This window comes from Carassius auratus, chromosome 1, assembly GCF_003368295.1.
Source record: "Carassius auratus strain Wakin chromosome 1, ASM336829v1, whole genome shotgun sequence".
In the NCBI taxonomy this organism is placed as follows: Eukaryota; Metazoa; Chordata; class Actinopteri; order Cypriniformes; family Cyprinidae; genus Carassius; species Carassius auratus.
The window spans coordinates 11,483,130-11,500,486 of NC_039243.1; the positions used below are offsets into that span (position 1 = coordinate 11,483,130).

At 38.7% G+C, this 17,357-nt stretch overlaps 2 protein-coding genes across 6 annotated transcripts in view; both read right to left on the reverse strand.

Annotated features, from left to right (window-relative positions):
• LOC113109348 (myb-like protein U) overlaps positions 1-17,357 on the reverse strand; it is a 972,647-nt gene that overhangs the window by 795,116 nt on the left and 160,174 nt on the right. The window lies entirely within an intron of this gene.
• The window catches only part of LOC113109226 (protein sidekick-1-like), a 132,037-nt gene that overhangs the window by 56,330 nt on the left and 58,350 nt on the right, over positions 1-17,357 (reverse strand). For all 5 annotated transcript variants that reach the window (XM_026272893.1, XM_026272894.1, XM_026272892.1 and 2 more), the window contains 2 exons: positions 7,701-7,874; positions 1,816-1,952 (listed from right to left, as the gene is read on the reverse strand). In XM_026272893.1, the coding sequence (XP_026128678.1) occupies positions 1,816-1,952; positions 7,701-7,874 (311 nt within the window). The remainder of the gene's footprint in view (positions 1-1,815; positions 1,953-7,700; positions 7,875-17,357) is intronic.

Below are 17,357 nucleotides of genomic sequence, written 5' to 3' on the forward strand. Positions count from 1 at the left end.
GACAGATAATCTGTGAAAAAATCAAGCTCCTATGGCTCCTCCCAGTGGTCCTATTGCCATTTGCAGAAAATCCATCGCTCCCGGTAAGAAATCAACCAATCAGAGCTGCGGTCCGTAACTTTGTTTGTGTTCAAAATGTAGAAAAATTTATATAATAAGCGAGTATACCATGAATCCATTTTCCAAACCGTGTTTTTAGCTTGTCCTGAATCACTAGGGTGCACCTATAATAAGTGTTTATATTCAGACTATTTTAGATTGCTTCGGGGATACCGCGGCGGAGTAACCCAGTACCTATGATTCTTCATAGACATAAACAGAGAGAAGTAGTTCCGGCTATGATGTTCTTCCGCAAGACGCAAGCAGTTCTGTTTATTAACTGTTAGAGCATCAAAAGTTACCTACCGCAGCTTTAATTACCTATACTGTACATTTAGATAACTATACTTAGATAAACACACATAATACACCCGGCGCAATGTGACGCAAGGCGCAGCGCAAGTGTGTTTTGCTAGTTTCAGTTCGGCGCTGTTCGCATTTTCCCATCCAGCGCCACGTCGTTTAATTTGCAAATGCATTTTTTTTTGTAGGCTAACTCGATTATATATATATGTGTGTTCAGTGTAGCCCAAAGTGTTCTTGTAGCACCCATTATTTAAGTTAATTATTCATGTGTCATGACAGATCACTCATGTGATTGGTTAGATCGCCTGTCAATCAAACTTCCAGGCAAAAGGTCAATTAGACACACTTCCTAGACAATATATATTCCTGCCACTACCACAAACTCTACTGAACTCTACTATGTTATGGGAAAGAATAAAGACAATATAGCTGCTTTAACCAGATCTATTTATTCCTACTAGATTATTTCTCACTTCTAAAGACGATAGGTAAAATTGAGTGTCAAAAAGGATTATTGTTTTTATTTTTATTAATTTAACCTATTTTACATTATTTATTATGAGTTGTTTGAATCATCTCTTTCTTTACAGCAGTTGGGTAAATGATGAATTTGACTGTGCTGTTGTTTATTCTGGAGGCTTTACTACCCACAACACCCAGTTTTTGAGTGTGTGTGTGTGTGTGTGTGTTTGTGTCTGCGTTTGCAGTACATTAAAAATGATGGAAGCAGATCAATGAACAATTTAGATTGTGAAACCACTCAAGCAGACCCAAGAGAAGAAAAGACAGAAACTATAAGCAACTGCAAAAAATAAATCACAAATTCAACAGGAACAGTAAATATTAAGCCACAGAGATGCACATGAATACCAATACAAAACACACACACACACACACACACACACACATAAAGCCATCAATAGAAGAGTGTGTGATCATCTGAATTTACTGCAAATCAACTGTGTACATTTGTGTGAGTGTGTATATGAGGAGAGAGAGAGAGAGAGAGAGATCTTAGTGTTTATTAGACATCCAGCACCTCCGCCCCACCCACATTTTTCATTGTCTTTCCTTTGACGATACACAAATCAATCTCTCTCTGCGTTTCCTTTCACTATCTCTTCCAGCATTCATCTTCCACCAATAACAGAGTCTTGGCTTAATACAGTGAAAACAAACCTCCTCCCACTACCCTCCATTACAATCAACTTCCATTTCTCTTCTCTTCTCACTCACTTCAGCCTGTCTGTCTGTTTTTAGAGCTAAGGAGGAAGACAGCAAGACGTAAATGAGAAAGTACCTTCTTTAGTAGAATCCACTGGCTGCAAACCAGCTTAATTGAAAGCTGCAGCTAAGGTGCATTAAGTTTAATAAACCATATGCCAAAGCTCATATAGCACACACACTTACTGTTCTCAGAGAGCTCAATGATGTAACGTAGTAGAGGACTGTTCCCATCAAAGGGCCGAACCCATGACAGAAGAACTGTTCTGCTGTCGGTCTCATTCAGAGCCACCTGTAGGTTACGTGGAGAATGGGGAAGTTCTCTGAAAGAGAGAAAGAGAGAGATCAAAATATGCTTATATGCATTTACATTCAATCAAAACTCTGATTCAAAGAAACATATATTTGAAGAAACAGTTCTCAAATTTCAACTTAAAGGAATAGTTCGTTCACAAATGAAAATGTACTCATGGGGCCGTACTTTAGATTAAGGATTGTAAAGTTGAAAAATATATATATATATTTCTTGCAAAAACACTTTGTTATGATGGATGGGCACAGTTTATTGTAATTCTCTTGGACTATTGAATATATATATTAAATATAACTCAGACTGTATTTGTCTGAATGAAGAAAGTTATGTGCAACTAGGATGACCCTAAAGGTAACCAGTGTTGGGGCTAGTTACTCAAAAAAGTAATATATTACATATTACATATTACTCTCAAAAATAGTAATGCCTTACTTTACTTTATTACTCCCTGGAGAAAGTAACTAGTTATATTACTAGTTATATTACTAGTTACATCTTTTTTTCTTAATTACTCTATGATTGCCTGAGATGCATCAGATGGAGGGAGAACATACAAAGGAGGAGTGTTCTTTAGGGTCTTTATCAGTGGCGGCTCCTGCCAATTCTCTCAGGGGGGGACAAATGTTTGCTCTATTAATGAGGATAGGTCACCCATTCAATTGATAAATTAACGGGTAGTTAAAGATGTAAAGGGAACCGAACTACTATAGTATTAATTAAAAATAAACTGACATTAGGAATCAATCTCTTGCACTCCTTATTTTTCTATATCCGTGTTAACACTATTCATCAGCATATGAAGACTAACACTAGGATGTGGTTTTTCCAAAAAAATACTTTTTACTTTTCGATTTCAGTTTAATAAGAAATAATTGAAGTCACATAAATCACTGTTTACACAACTCACTTATATTACTGCTCGTCAGTACACCTGTTCTCTAATCAGCGGTTAATTCCATCAGGTGCGTGATTTCACATAGAGCAGCTGTTACTACACAGAGCCGTTATTAACTGAGAAGATGCGCAAATCCAGTTCATTTTCAGCGTTTATTGGCACGGTTGTATGAACATATGGTTCACGCACCTGATGGAATAAACCGCTGATTAGAGAACCGGCTTTACTGAGATGCGCATTAACGAGCGGCCGATCGTGATCGGAGCACTCCTACAAAATAATTACTGAATCTCCACCCGTCGAAACTAGCTTTCTGTTGCTGGGAACCTTCCTCTGAAAAAGAGCTTGCCGTTGTTGACGCTTCCATTTTTCCCCATCTGTCTGAGCGTGCCGCTCTGCTGCCGGCTGTCGACCAATCAGTGATGGTAAATGATACCTCGTGCCAAACCCAGACCAATCACTGTTCCATTCACGCCCTCCTTCCCTTCCCTTCTGTTCTCTGTGTTGTGTGCCTTGTGTGTGTGATGAAGGTGCTACTGGCAAATGTAACGCAAGTAACTAGCTTGGGAAAACTGTAATAATATTACCATTTTCAGACGAGTAATGCCTTACACTACTAGTTACTGAAAAAAGTAATATTATTACAGTAACGCGTTACTTTGTAACGCGTTACACCCAACACTGAAGGTAACGAATGTGGAAGTGCATAGGAAAGAGCAAAACACTGGTCACAAATAAGAAGTACAAAATAAGGAATTGTAACAAAAAATGAGGATTTCAATATAAGCCAAGGGGAGCCTGGTTTTTCCTTTGCTAAACAAAGGTAAACATTGCTTCCTTTGTTCCTATAAACAAAACTCGGTTCTTGCGAGACTAGCATATTCTCACCGGAGCTTATGCTTAGTTTTGCCAGATTGGGTGGTTTGGAATTTGATTGTGCGGGTAAAAAATGGTTTGGGTGGGTGGACAAAATTTGGGCTGGCTTAGGGTCAGTTTAGCAGTTTTCAAATGTCTAAATTGTACAGGCTAATTGGTTTGCATACTGCATCCAATCAGTCAAAATGATGTTACTAAACACACACGCTCTGCAGAGTCGGCTGGTGCTGATGCTGATGTCACCCATTGCACTTTTAGCCATCACAAGAGATCAGTAGACAGATGTGAACTTACAAATATTGCTACAAGTGTGTCTGCATCATGATCATAATAATTGCTGTAAATTGCTGTTAATCGTCTGGCTGACTCCGTACTGTATTAATTTTTCTGAAAAATCCTGTCATAAGCAAACAAACTGACAGTCACCACTTATAAGCTACTACTAAATATTGTAGAAACATAATTTTCTGTAAAGTTGCTTTGTAATGATTTGTATTGTAAAAAGCATTATACAAATAAACTTGAATTGAATTGAATTGAATGTGATGATTCATGATTGATGGATTTTTAGCACAATAAGGGATCTGATTTTGATAGCCGTATGTTCAAGTGATCACAATTCCAGAGTTGCCACAAAGTCCCTTTAAGACAATTCATTTCACTCTGCAGCCATCTTTGAAACGCCTCTTGGGCATGCAAGTGCGGCTCCTATTTTTTTGAATGATAAAACATTAAATTCTTCAAAACTGTTCACCAAGATTACGGTTAAATTTCATATTTGAAATCACCAATGAAATCTGACAACAGCTGTCTCATTAATGTTGTTTCTTTTGGTCAAATAGCATAAAAAAGCTTATTTTTCAGGCTAGTCCAGCCAATGTGCATGCACAGTCCTGAGTGCACGTCTCAGAACTCTGAATGTTTCTATAGCAACAGGGACTTCTACAGCAGCTGCAGTGATGTGATGACTTTACTGATTAGTGATTAGCTCTTTTACTCAGAAGGCGGGGATTCCATTGAATATAGAATTGTACCTTTTCTATATTATTTTGTCATCTTATTATTGTCATCTTATATTGTTTTAAGGAGTTAAAGCTGCAGTAGGTAACTTTTGTAAAAATATATTTTTTTACAAATTTGTTAAACCTGTCATTATGTCCTGAATATGAGACAGATAATCTGTGAAAAAAAAAAATCAAGCTCCTCTGGCTCCTCCCAGTGGTCCTTTTGCCATTTGCAGAAATCCATCGCTCCCGGTAAGAAACAACCAATCAGAGCTGCGGTCCGTAACTTTGTTTGTGATCAAAATGTAGAAAAATGTATATAATAAGCGAGTACACCATGAATCCATTTTCCAAACCGTGTTTTTGGCTTGTCCTGAATCACTAGGGTGCACCTATAACAAGTGTTTATATTCTGACTATTTTAGATTGCTTCGGGGGCACCGCGGCGGAGTAACCCAGTACCTATGATTCTTCATAGACATAAACAGAGAGAAGTAGTTCCGGCTACGATGTTCTTCCGCAAGACGCAAGCAGTTCTGTTTATTAACCGCTAGAGCGTCAAAAGTTACCTACCGCAGCTTTAAAATGGTCCTTATCAGCCATGATTAGCAACAAAAATCGATCACATTTGGACATATTTGGGCCTTTTTTTTTTAGATTGGGTGGCGAGCTTTTGGGCTGGAAATCGTGCACCTAATCTGGTGACACTGCCTATGCTATAACTAAGTCCTACGTCCTCTGGCTGGAACGCTACTCTCTAGAGTATGCATGTACCAGTTAGCAGAAGCAAGAGATAAAGGTTTATAAAGTTGAATAGTGGAATATTTGATTCTCTTCAGGTGGCCTTTATTAACCGCTGGAGCCATGTAGAGTCCTTTTTATGATGGATGGACACAGTTTATTGGACTTCTCTTTGACTATTGAGTATCACCGATTCACTGCCATTATAAAGCTTGGAAGAGCCAGGACATTTTTAAATATAACTCCAATTGTATTCATCTGAAAAAGAAAGCCATATACACCTAGGATGACTTGATGGTGAGTAAATTATGGGGATTATTTTCATTTTTGTGTGAACTGTCCCTTTAACTCAATACCTTCTTTTGTTTTTCCACACAAGAAAGTCATCAGGATTTTGGACAATACGAGGTTGAAATTATTATTATTATTTCTTCTGAACCATCCCTTCAATATTACTTTCCACTGTTGCAAGATCAAAAGTTCCACTGTTTCTTCAACAACATTACATTTATGAAAACCACATTACAATATCACGTAATACAATTATGTCCTTTGCAGATGCTTGTAATATGTGTGTGAAGTTTATGCCCATCTGTCACAACAGTCTAAATATGCAATAAAATCTAATATAGTTTAAAGAGAGGAACTGCTCTGCCATTGTCTAACATGTGGTAATAAGAGGACCTGTCCACTGCCTGAGATTAACTTGAAAGTCTGAAACCACATTAGCATGTGAAGCATTGCCTCTCCTTCAATCGTCTGATGAGTTTTCTTTCGAAAGAGTTTGCAGGCTGTTATATTAAAGGTAGAGGAGTATATTGTGGTGCTCTGTTATCTTAATGTGACTGTCAAAGGTATTATTGTTATTATTCAAATCGCATGTGTTTTCAATTTGTATCTCATAATTTAAATGTCAGCTGTTAGGAGTGTTCTTCTAAAACCAGCCAAAACCTAGTTTTTCTCACAGAATAACGTGTCTTAAATTAAATATTGCTTTATTATGTATTCCGTTAAGCAGTACTAAAAGAATTGCACTACAATGCAGTCCTGTAAGCACATTTGCCAATCAGACAGTTTATTACAGTTATATTTGTCTCACGGTTGAGCTGTAATTTGATTCCACAAGCTCTACTCACAATTTGTTATGCAGGTTTTTATTTTTTTATTTATTTTTATACAAACACAATTCGATCTTGTAGGGGGTTGTTTTCTAAGTAGCAACACAGTGGCATTTGGCACCACAAATGACATAAGTTTGGGGCGGGACTATCTGTTTGGGTGACCAATGGTGTGCGAGGGAGTTTGGGAAACCTGATACTGCAGAAAGCATTATAACATGCTGATTTAGTGCTCAAAAAACATATAATTAATATTGAAAACAGTTCTGTTTAATATTTTGGGAAAACTGTAAACCATTTTTTCGGGATGCTTTGATGAACAGAAAGTATAAAAGAACAGCATTTATTTGAAACAGAAATCTTAAATGATAAATAATAAATTTAATGCATCCTTGCTGATAAAAACAAAACAAAAAAAAACGTTCTTTTATACATTTTGGTGTAGTGTACATGCAATCATTTTACTTGTTTAAGAAAGACTTGACAGAAAAGAACATTATTTTGGCCTTTAGGTCAATTTGGTCTGTTTACATCTTTCTGCTAGTGAATAATATTTTTAAACGCATCCAATTAAACAAGCACCACGCTTTTGCCTGTCATTTTTTAGTTTCTCTGTGTATTTCATCTACATCAAAGATCAATGAGATTTCCTCTGCATTCATCCATATGACAATCCGTGGGAGAACAACATTCAGCTATCTAGAAGCAGTAATTTGTATCATAGCACGTGCATGTGTGCGTGTGTGTGTGTGTGTGTTTAATTAGTTCCTGATGTCACAGAAGTGTAGCAACATTGGCTAGTCGTCAAAGGAGATGATCTTGGCCTTGGGCATCAGGCCTATCTTATTCCACTCTCGCTTTATCTTCCTCCCGCCACACACGCACACACACACGCACACATGCACAATCACAGCTGCTCCATCCTCTGTCCTATCATTACAGGCCATATTTGGATTGTTCTCTTGGCTTCAGAACTGCAACTGGGATCCAAGCATCTTCCTCCTACAATAGCACTCCAGCATGTAGCCAGTGCATGTGAAATATACAAGTATATTCGCTTCTAAGCATTTCGTATCAAGCATGCATCTTGCCGTGGACCTGTGCATGTGTCTATTCCTGCTTACATGACTTCCAGTCGGGAAGTTTTCGAGTCGTTTCCAGCAGGTGAGATGACCCTGCAGGTGTAGTCACCGATGTCTCCGGACCACGTCTGGCTGATGTGGAGTGAACCTTCCTTCATTGACACTCGCCCACCAGTCGACAGGCTCAGCGGCTTGGTTCCTTTCTTCCATGCATATCTGAGGAGAAAAAGACTCTTTGTGATGACTCATAATCCACCAAAAATATCACACTCCAAAGACCTGCAGAAAATGCACTTAGCCTCCTGAGACAGAACAACATCAATGCCATATGACGGCTTCTCTCCCTTATGCACTTGATAACGACCTAAACAAGGAGGATATACTGTAGAGTATAATACGGTAAAAACAGGCTAAACAGTCTCTAATGTAAAATTGTATATATATATATATATATATATATATATATATATATATATATATATATATATATATATATATATATATATATATATATAGACACACACACACACACACACACAATAATACAGTTAGGCACTTAAGACCACAAATCTGACATTCATGCAGATCTTTTCAGCAGTTTAAAAATAAAAAATGGCAGCAGCAACATTAAATTATTAAATAATAAATAAATAGATAAAATCAGTATGTCTTTTTACGTTTATTAATAGGTAAAAAAAACACTATATACATGATCAAATGTTTAGGGTCGGTAAGAATTAATATTATAATTTGTATTTCTTTTTATTTTTTGGAATGAAGTCTCAGTATAGAAGGCAGTATAAACAGTAATATTGTGAATAATATTAAAATTAAAGTCACTGTTTTCTATTTTAAAATATTTAAAAATGTGATTTATTCCTGTGATGGAAAAATGTTCAGCAGCCATTACTCCAGTCTTAAGTGTTACATGATCCTTCTGAAATAATTTTAATATTCTGATTTTGATGAATAAAAAGACCAGAATTCATTTGAAACTGAAATCTTTACTTTTAACTGAAGTTCCTTACTTTTGATAAAGACAAGGACACTTTTGATCAATGTATTAATTGATCAATTTATTAAAAGCATCAATGTCTTTAAAAAAAATCTTTTGAACATTATGTGGTTTCTAGGGTGTTCCGGGTTGTTGCTAAGTGGATTCTGACTAGTCAAAAGTAAGGCCATATTTCAAGACTAAAGAGAACATTTTCAAGAATACAGCCTCAAATCTCTGATGGTTTACAAAAAAATAAAATAAATAAAAAATTACAGAACCAAAATATTGCACACACACATACACACACACACACACTCACACAAAACCTCAAAACTGGCAAATAATTAGTGCTTCCATTCCACATGATCAAAGAAACTAAACTTATTTCCTAGGAAACTGGCACACAATAAAAATAAGTTATGAGTAAATTATTCACTCACATGAATTTAGTCAGTCACATGACTTTTGTATTTGACGTGCATCTACTGACAGGCGTTTATTCAGCAAATCCATCATTGCTCATTCTACTCAGTCCATCTTCAAATAGCTTAGAAAAGTACTCAAGTGGCCCGATTTAAGGAATCATTCGAGTCTGAAGTGTAGCAGAAATGAGTCAAATCAGACAAATCAAAGAGTCTATCAGAGCTGTGTGCATTGAAACATGAGCTGAATTCCTCAAGGAAGTCATAAATCAGTTCTAGTGCCACAGGAACCAAGCAAGATAACCAACCAACCAACTTGTTCACACAACAGCTTTCAACATTAACACCAATAGAACAATTATTGACAATTTTAATTCGAAGAAGAGATTGTCAAATTTATTGTTCGTGATTGGAATGCAACGCTGGACATCACATGTAAACCCAGGAGATCAAGTTAAATACTTGCATTGACTTCCCCCCCCAGCCAGTGAAACCAGACTGAAATTCCTAAGGGGGAAGGGCTTTAAACCTTTGTCTTCACAGAAAAGTCCTTTGCCAGAGAATGGCAAAGAAACCCTTTTTATACATTATATATGGACCAGAATGAACTCAAAAAAGACTTATGAATGAATCATTCCATTGCTTAACTCCATATTCATTTACGTGTAACCCACACATTTGACTATCATGTATAATCACTTATTGTGTATGTCTTTTGATAACTATAGGATACCTAGTCATGTCTAGTATTCAAATAATCGCATTTTCTTGCTTGATATTGTCCTGACAATCATTTATTTGTAAAATATATCATAATCATGTTATAGGAATCATGTCCAAAATTAGACCCTGTGAGGCAAGAACCACATGCTTGGTAAGATAAACAAATGATTTATGATACCCAAGACTCAAGAACATATCTGATTGGTCAAGGCAACATTTGAGGGGTGGCCAACAGGAAGTTTTAAATACTTTGGACACGATGTAATTTCGTTTTTAGTCATGCCTTGCTTTTAGTCTGCCTGCTGCTATTAGCCATGTCGGCTTTTAGTCGGCTTTTAGTTCTAGTCTAGCTGCTGCTATCAGTCATGCCTGCTCTTAGCTTTTAGCTTGTAGCTTTGCTACCTAGCTTTAGCTATAAGCATCTAGCCATGCGGTTAGTCGTCATTGTTCTTTGAGCGCGGTTCCAGCGTGCCTGCCTACTGCTGCTACTATGAGAAGGAACACAACCTAGTCTCGTCAAACTTTATTTCTTTTCTTTTCCGTTTGAGAGTTTCGTGTTCTGAGTTAAGTTTTGTAACGTCGAGTCTCCAACGCCTGACCTCGGATGCCCGTTCAACTTCGACCAGCGCACACGACTCTGCACTGTCAGCCAACGCCCAACAACCACGGGCTTCCCAAGACGTCACTTCACTACTGAACTTCCAGCCAATCAGCGACACCGGGATACCCCTTTCAACGGGAGTCCCTTTCACAGGAAACTAAGGCAACGTATCCCCAGATATTTGTTGTACTGGTGTATCTAATATAATTTTAGTCACATTGAGGAACTCAATGCAAAGGCTAATTACGTGATTGATGGTTGTTCATGTCTATGCAATTTAACGTATTGCTGTAAACTTGGGATTACATATTTCCATTCTCTTAAACTCATCTTTCCCTAACTTTCGACCTTCCTGCAACTTGTGTGAATGTGTGTGTGCGTGCGTTTATGTGTTAGATTAGTTTACATGTCTTAGATTTATCTAATAAAGCCTTATTCATATTGAAAAGAGAAGTATCTTGTGTTTTGTGCTTACAAGTTAATGTCTTAAACTGCCGATCTTGTTACTGTGCTAATTGATAGTGTTTTCACTATAGTTTGGATATTAGTATCCAGCGCAGATTTGATGTTAAACGGCTCGTTCACTGAATCGCAGGCGCGTCTCCGTGAACAGCCGTGAAACAGTGATTCTGTTCAAATTCCCTTTAAAATCTTAAATGATTCCCTTTGAGCTAAATTGACCTGTTTCCCTTACATTTTTAATGGTGGAGAATGATTGCGGGCAGTTTAATCTAAATTGTGAGCATAAACCAAGTTATTTAATCTTTGATTTTGCTAAAGGAATGAAAGGTGAGAAGCTTGCGAGACTGGAGTGTGTGTTTGTGTTTGTGTGACGTAAGCAGCGCGCGCCCTCCCGCTTGAATGAAAGGAGCTAGAGGAGACTTTAACTCGAGTCCGTCTCCCCTTTGTTAACAGCAGTAAGTGAACTTAAAAGTAAACATCTGAGATCGTACAATAAGGTAGAAATTGAGCGTGTTCCTCATTTGTGTAATGCCTTGTTTTATAGCTGATTTGATTTCACTGCGTGTTCCAGTGTCTCAAACGCTATCTCAGTCACTGTTTGCTGAACGGAGCTAAACTGTTAGTGTTTCAAAAGGGATATAAATCGGTGAATAAAGAATAGTTTTGAGCCGGTTCCTCAATCTATTTATCAAAGTCCCCGTATTCATATTTCATATAGTTTGATTGCCAGTGCGTGTTCCACTGCCGAATCAAATTTGATATTCGACTCCCCTAAGTTAACGTTAAACATTAGAGAACAATGTTTGCCCATTTGTATCCGTTCACAAAGTGAATGCAATCTCGCATAACACGGCGTGTGTCCGAGAGTAATTTGAATGGGAGTGTTTTAAAAGCTTGATCAAGTAAATTTTAACTGTGTACCAACAGTGAAGGAAAACTTTTATGTTTGTGTCCAGAAAAACTGGCACGGAGAATCAAATTGCTGAGATTGATATAATAACTACAGCAGGAAGCTGCTATTTGAATTAAGATAATTTTAACTCTATACAAACTGAGAGTTTAAGTGCCACATCGCAAAACCAACTGAAAGGCGGTGTTGTTATTTGTACAGTGTTGAAATGAGCCGACATTTCATGTAACATGCTTAACTGTATTTGCAACAATGCAACGATTCATGTGCTGATCCACTAGAATGTGTTTTGGTTGCCATAGTGACGACCGTGACCCGGAAGCCTAACGTACTTCCGGAGCAACTCTGAACTGTGCACGCGCAGCGCACAAACTCTGCGGTGTCGCTAAGCTAACGAAACCATTGCATTTACATTGAAGTCTATACTAAAGCCACTAGCCTCAAAGGTTAGCTGTTAGCATTACCATCCAGTGGTAGAATAATGTGTGTTTGGGCAACGCTGACGTGATTTAACCATTTTAAAGATCTTAACTAACACTTGTTAGTCTCTTTCTTTTTATCGCTCTGTTTTCTCACTAGACCACTTATTTTCATTTTACTAGAAAGGGAAATACTGACTCACAATTATTAATTGTCAAATTAAAATTTAATTGAAACATTAAATTTATTTTGAATCATTTAAAATTTCCCTCTCAGATCATTTCATATGATCTTTTATTTCTAGTATTCTCTTTTGGGTCTAATTATTTTAGGAATGAATAAGCCTTGAACTTTGGAAGTTAAAGTAAACTTATTCTTCCTAATTTATTTATTACCCATCGAAATATATGCTATTCAGACCTTTACTTATTTGAATGCGTTTTACCCCTCTTCCTGTTTTGGTTATACACTTAACCACTATTGTTTTACGTATTGATTTCCTCTTTTTAATTTCATTTTTGCATATTTTGCCCATTTATTAATTTTTTAATTTTCCTATTTCTTACCATTTACTTTGTGTATCCTAGCCTGGCAACGACAAACCTGAGCCCCAAAAGGAGACATTGTTATCCCTCACTACGAGTTCAAATAAATTAGAAAGACAACCCTCTTTCACTTAAAGTTTATTTTGTTTGATTAGTTGTGCAGCAACTAACACAACGCTCTCCTTGTAGTTGAGATAACTGCTACTGAGACTTACCATCTCCGTCCTCTCTCTCCTTTACTTTCCTCTTCTCTTTTTACATTTGTAGGACATGTAAGAACCATCAATCAATTCTAAGTGAAGTAAATACACAATCGTGCCAAAGACGACGAATCATCCTTATGAATTTGATTGTAATCATCCTCTCATTTGTTCTTCCTAACCTCCCTACATTTGGAAACGCAATCCAAGTTTTAGCATCTCATCCAACGTTGCGATCAATTTAATAGAGATACGTGTTGAACAACTGTCGCCTCGCTGACTCCCTGGTGAGCGGTCCAACTGAAAGGTGTACGGTGTCAATCCTGTCAGACTAAGAAAAGAGATATCAGAATTATTATTGTATTCTTTTGTCCAAAGCAAGAAATATAATAATATTGTTTATGTTTTTGATAACATTTAATTGGAAAAAAATAATTTTCCTCATTTGAAAAACAGAAATTTTGCTTGTCAGTTGAATTTGTTTTTCACCTCTGTCTCTCTTTTCCTCTTCCTCATTAGAGTGACAAAGTCTTCGCATCTCTAGTCTACTTAAGACACCCTGAGACCAACACAGTCATCACCACATTTCACTAGTGTTTCACAATCACTGATACAACACTTAGTTGTCCCACCACACATAGGCTTTTACTCCACACAGATCTGTGTCAGTCTCTCTTCTTCCCAGCGTGCCAACATGCCGCAGACTGCAGACCCCATTTCCCATGGGGAAGATGTGAACATGTGGCTGAGAGGCATAACAGACAGCCTCACTCCAAAGACATTTGAACTGTTATTATTTTTAATAATAATCCTAATCCTGAGAAGATTCCTGACACAAGATTCAAGTCAGAACAACAACCACGAGGAGCTAGTCAAGATCACGAGCTCACTAAGCTATGCCTTCACCACCCAGCTGAAACTGAGCGACAAGCACATCACCCACCTTCAAGAGGAGCTGACACGTGCTCAACGTCGCATAGACAAGCTGGAAGTGAAAGTTCAAAATCAACTCAAAGCACCCAGCGAGAGGGAGCAGGATACAACAGAACAAGTTGAGAAGCTCCAAGCAGCCCTGGCAGCAGCTCAGCTCGACCAGCAACATACAACGGCTGCTCAGAAAGACCTGGTAAACAGACTCCAGTATGCCGAACAGCTACTAGAGAAAGCCAAGCTAGACATCAGAAACAAGAACTCTGAAATCAGTGCTTTGAAAGACCACCTTGAAAGGTACAGAACTGAAATGGACAATCTGACCCAACAACTAGATGATACCAACGATGAGCTCTACATGGTCAAAAAAGAACTCCAAAATGCTTACAAGCACAAACTAGAGCCAAGAAAAGAGAAACATCTCTTAGCCTCATCACTGCTGAGCAGAGCAGAGTCCCACGTCCAAGAACTGGCATGTGACGAAAGGAGCGAAGGGCCACAACCCAAAACCTCACCTGCCTTCGCCACACAACCCTTTCCTGCCAACGAAAGAAAACCTCCCGTCCAAGGCCTTGAAGCTGCACACGGGATGACAATCAAAGACCTCAACAAGCTGTCTAAAAACATCAGCAGGTTCAACCCGAACTCCACAGAGAGCCCCGACATCCAAGCTTATCTGCGAGATATCGAATTTCACCTGGAAGTGAGACCTCATGTGACTGACAGAGACTGGTTATACCTCCTTAGAGCCACGTCCAGTTCCGAGGTACGAAACTTTCTAGATCGACAGCCCAGTCAAACCAAGTCAAACTACCATCGACTTCGTGAGGTCCTGATTAAAGAGTTTACAGACCCAGAGTCTGAACATGGACTGTTAACTGCCTTGGAAACCAAACAAGGTCGTCAAGAGACTCCACAAGCTTACTACAACCGACTCCGACAATCCTACTTTGGTGCACACAACAACTCTGACCTTGAAGAGGATGTGAACTTCAAAACCCTCTTCCTAAAGAATCTGCACCCTGGAGTCAGTCACCATCTAGGTGTCATGGCCTGTCCGAACTCCATGACCATCCAACAGTTGCGTGACCTAACACAGAAGGCCTATAACAAGCAGAAGTTGGCCTCAAAGAAAGGTAACAAAACATCCACACTCTTGAACTCTGTCAACAAAGACTCAAGCCTTGCACTGGACGACACCCAGTGGCATCACAACACCAGAGTCTTCCATCAAGAGCACAGAGAACGTGACGCCCATATCCACGACCGCTTTCAGCCCAACTGCTGGAAAAATCCATGGGACCAGCCACGCTTCTCAAGAAACCAAAAGGATAACATCTGGAAACCTAACCAGATATCCAAAGGTAATCACCTGACTCATCCAAGAGCAACTCGTGTGGGTAAGCGACAAGAAAACCCACCTCAGCACCACTCAGACATGCACAGTGCTGAGTATGCACAAGAACATGACCGCTTACCATTAGAAGACACGGAACAAGTCATGGAACAACTAAGAGAGTTCCTTCAAGACAATTTACATGCAGGTGACCACAAATTTGAGTCATGCTCGCTGTGACCAGCGACAGAACGGAAGGCCGGTGATCACCTGGTGCACCACATCAGAGATGACAAGCACCTGTTCAACAACAACCCAGAATGAACAAGTCTTTCACGGCCAACTGTTGATGAAAAATCTGAGGTACTAAAGGACATCACCTCAGTCACTAACAAACTGTCAAATGAACTCCAACTCCAAGTTCCAAATTCCCTGTCTGTGCAACAGCAACCACCAGAGCACAGAAGGTCAGAAAGTCTGCTACAGCCAGAAGGCATCACAAGAAGAATGCAACATAGGAGACAAGTTTTGCAACTCAGCTTCACACAGCCATGCCAAACTGCCTCCGACTGTCTGCTAAAGAACTTCCTGCCTTGCTGGACTGACCCCTCATTAGACCATGGACACGCCCTCATCCAAGCCAAGGATGCTGAGAGCCAGTCTTAAGTGACATTCTAGAAAAAGGGGGAGACAACACAGACTTGAACAGATCTGACCACACATGCACTACACCAGTAATACACAACATTACCTACACCCAGAGGTAAACACATCTACTGATAACACAGTCAACAAACATATTCTTCCCACAGGTAGAATATCCAACTTTTAGCGTAACAAAGTTACACATACCCACCATGAAGAAACGTGCAGCCATCCTCACAATAGGTAGAACACCTGACACTAAGTTAAGGTTCACGACACACTAGCTGCACCTGACATCCTAGCTCAATAGTAGTTGTAACACATGCTAGGAAAACCCACAGCAGCCTTGTTTTGTTTTGTTCTTCTTTTACCTATCCTTCTCCTTCCCCTCTTTCCTGAGTAGGTGAAACGCCTAGACACCCTGCGAGGGTCGAAGGTCTGATATTAGGATTGACTCGCAACACCTAATATCCGCCAGCCACTCTAAACTGAATGGAAGCCAGAGAGCTCCATGCATGATAGGTCAATCCATTGAATTGAAAATGAAATTACTAGAAAACTAATGGTAAACATGTAAAGTAAGACAACCTAGAAGAACCAAACAAAGTTAACCACAAATTTGATTGATGAATCAAAATAAAAACAATTTCCAAGACGATCTAAACTATCCTCAATGTGCTAAACTACATTGACTAATTGAACTTAACCATGTGTACCTAAATAACCTGATGCCTGCACCAGTACAGTAACTGTCATGGAGGTGTTGTCTTGCTGTTTGCTGTGTTTGTCTGCTTCTTCTGCCTTTGTTTCTCCAGCGATCGACGATGTCTTCACCTAAACACCTCGCCGATCGAAAGGGGGATATATGTAGCAGAAATGAGTCAAATCAGACAAATCAAAGAGTCTATCAGAGCTGTGTGCATTGAAACATGAGCTGAATTCCTCAAGGAAGTCATAAATCAGTTCTAGTGCCACAGGAACCAAGCAAGATAACCAACCAACCAACTTGTTCACACAACAGCTTTCAACATTAACACCAATAGAACAATTATTGACAATTTTAATTCGAAGAAGAGATTGTCAAATTTATTGTTCGTGATTGGAATGCAACGCTGGACATCACATGTAAACCCAGGAGATCAAGTTAAATACTTGCATTGACTTCCCCCCCAGCCAGTGAAACCAGACTGAAATTCCTAAGGGGGAAGGGCTTTAAACCTTTGTCTTCACAGAAAAGTCCTTTGCCAGAGAATGGCAAAGAAACCCTTTTTATACATTATATATGGACCAGAATGAACTCAAAAAAGACTTATGAATGAATCATTCCATTGCTTAACTCCATATTCATTTACGTGTAACCCACACATTTGACTATCATGTATAATCACTTATTGTGTATGTCTTTTGATAACTATAGGATACCTAGTCATGTCTAGTATTCAAATAATCGCATTTTCTTGCTTGATATTGTCCTGACAATCATTTATTTGTAAAATATATCATAATCA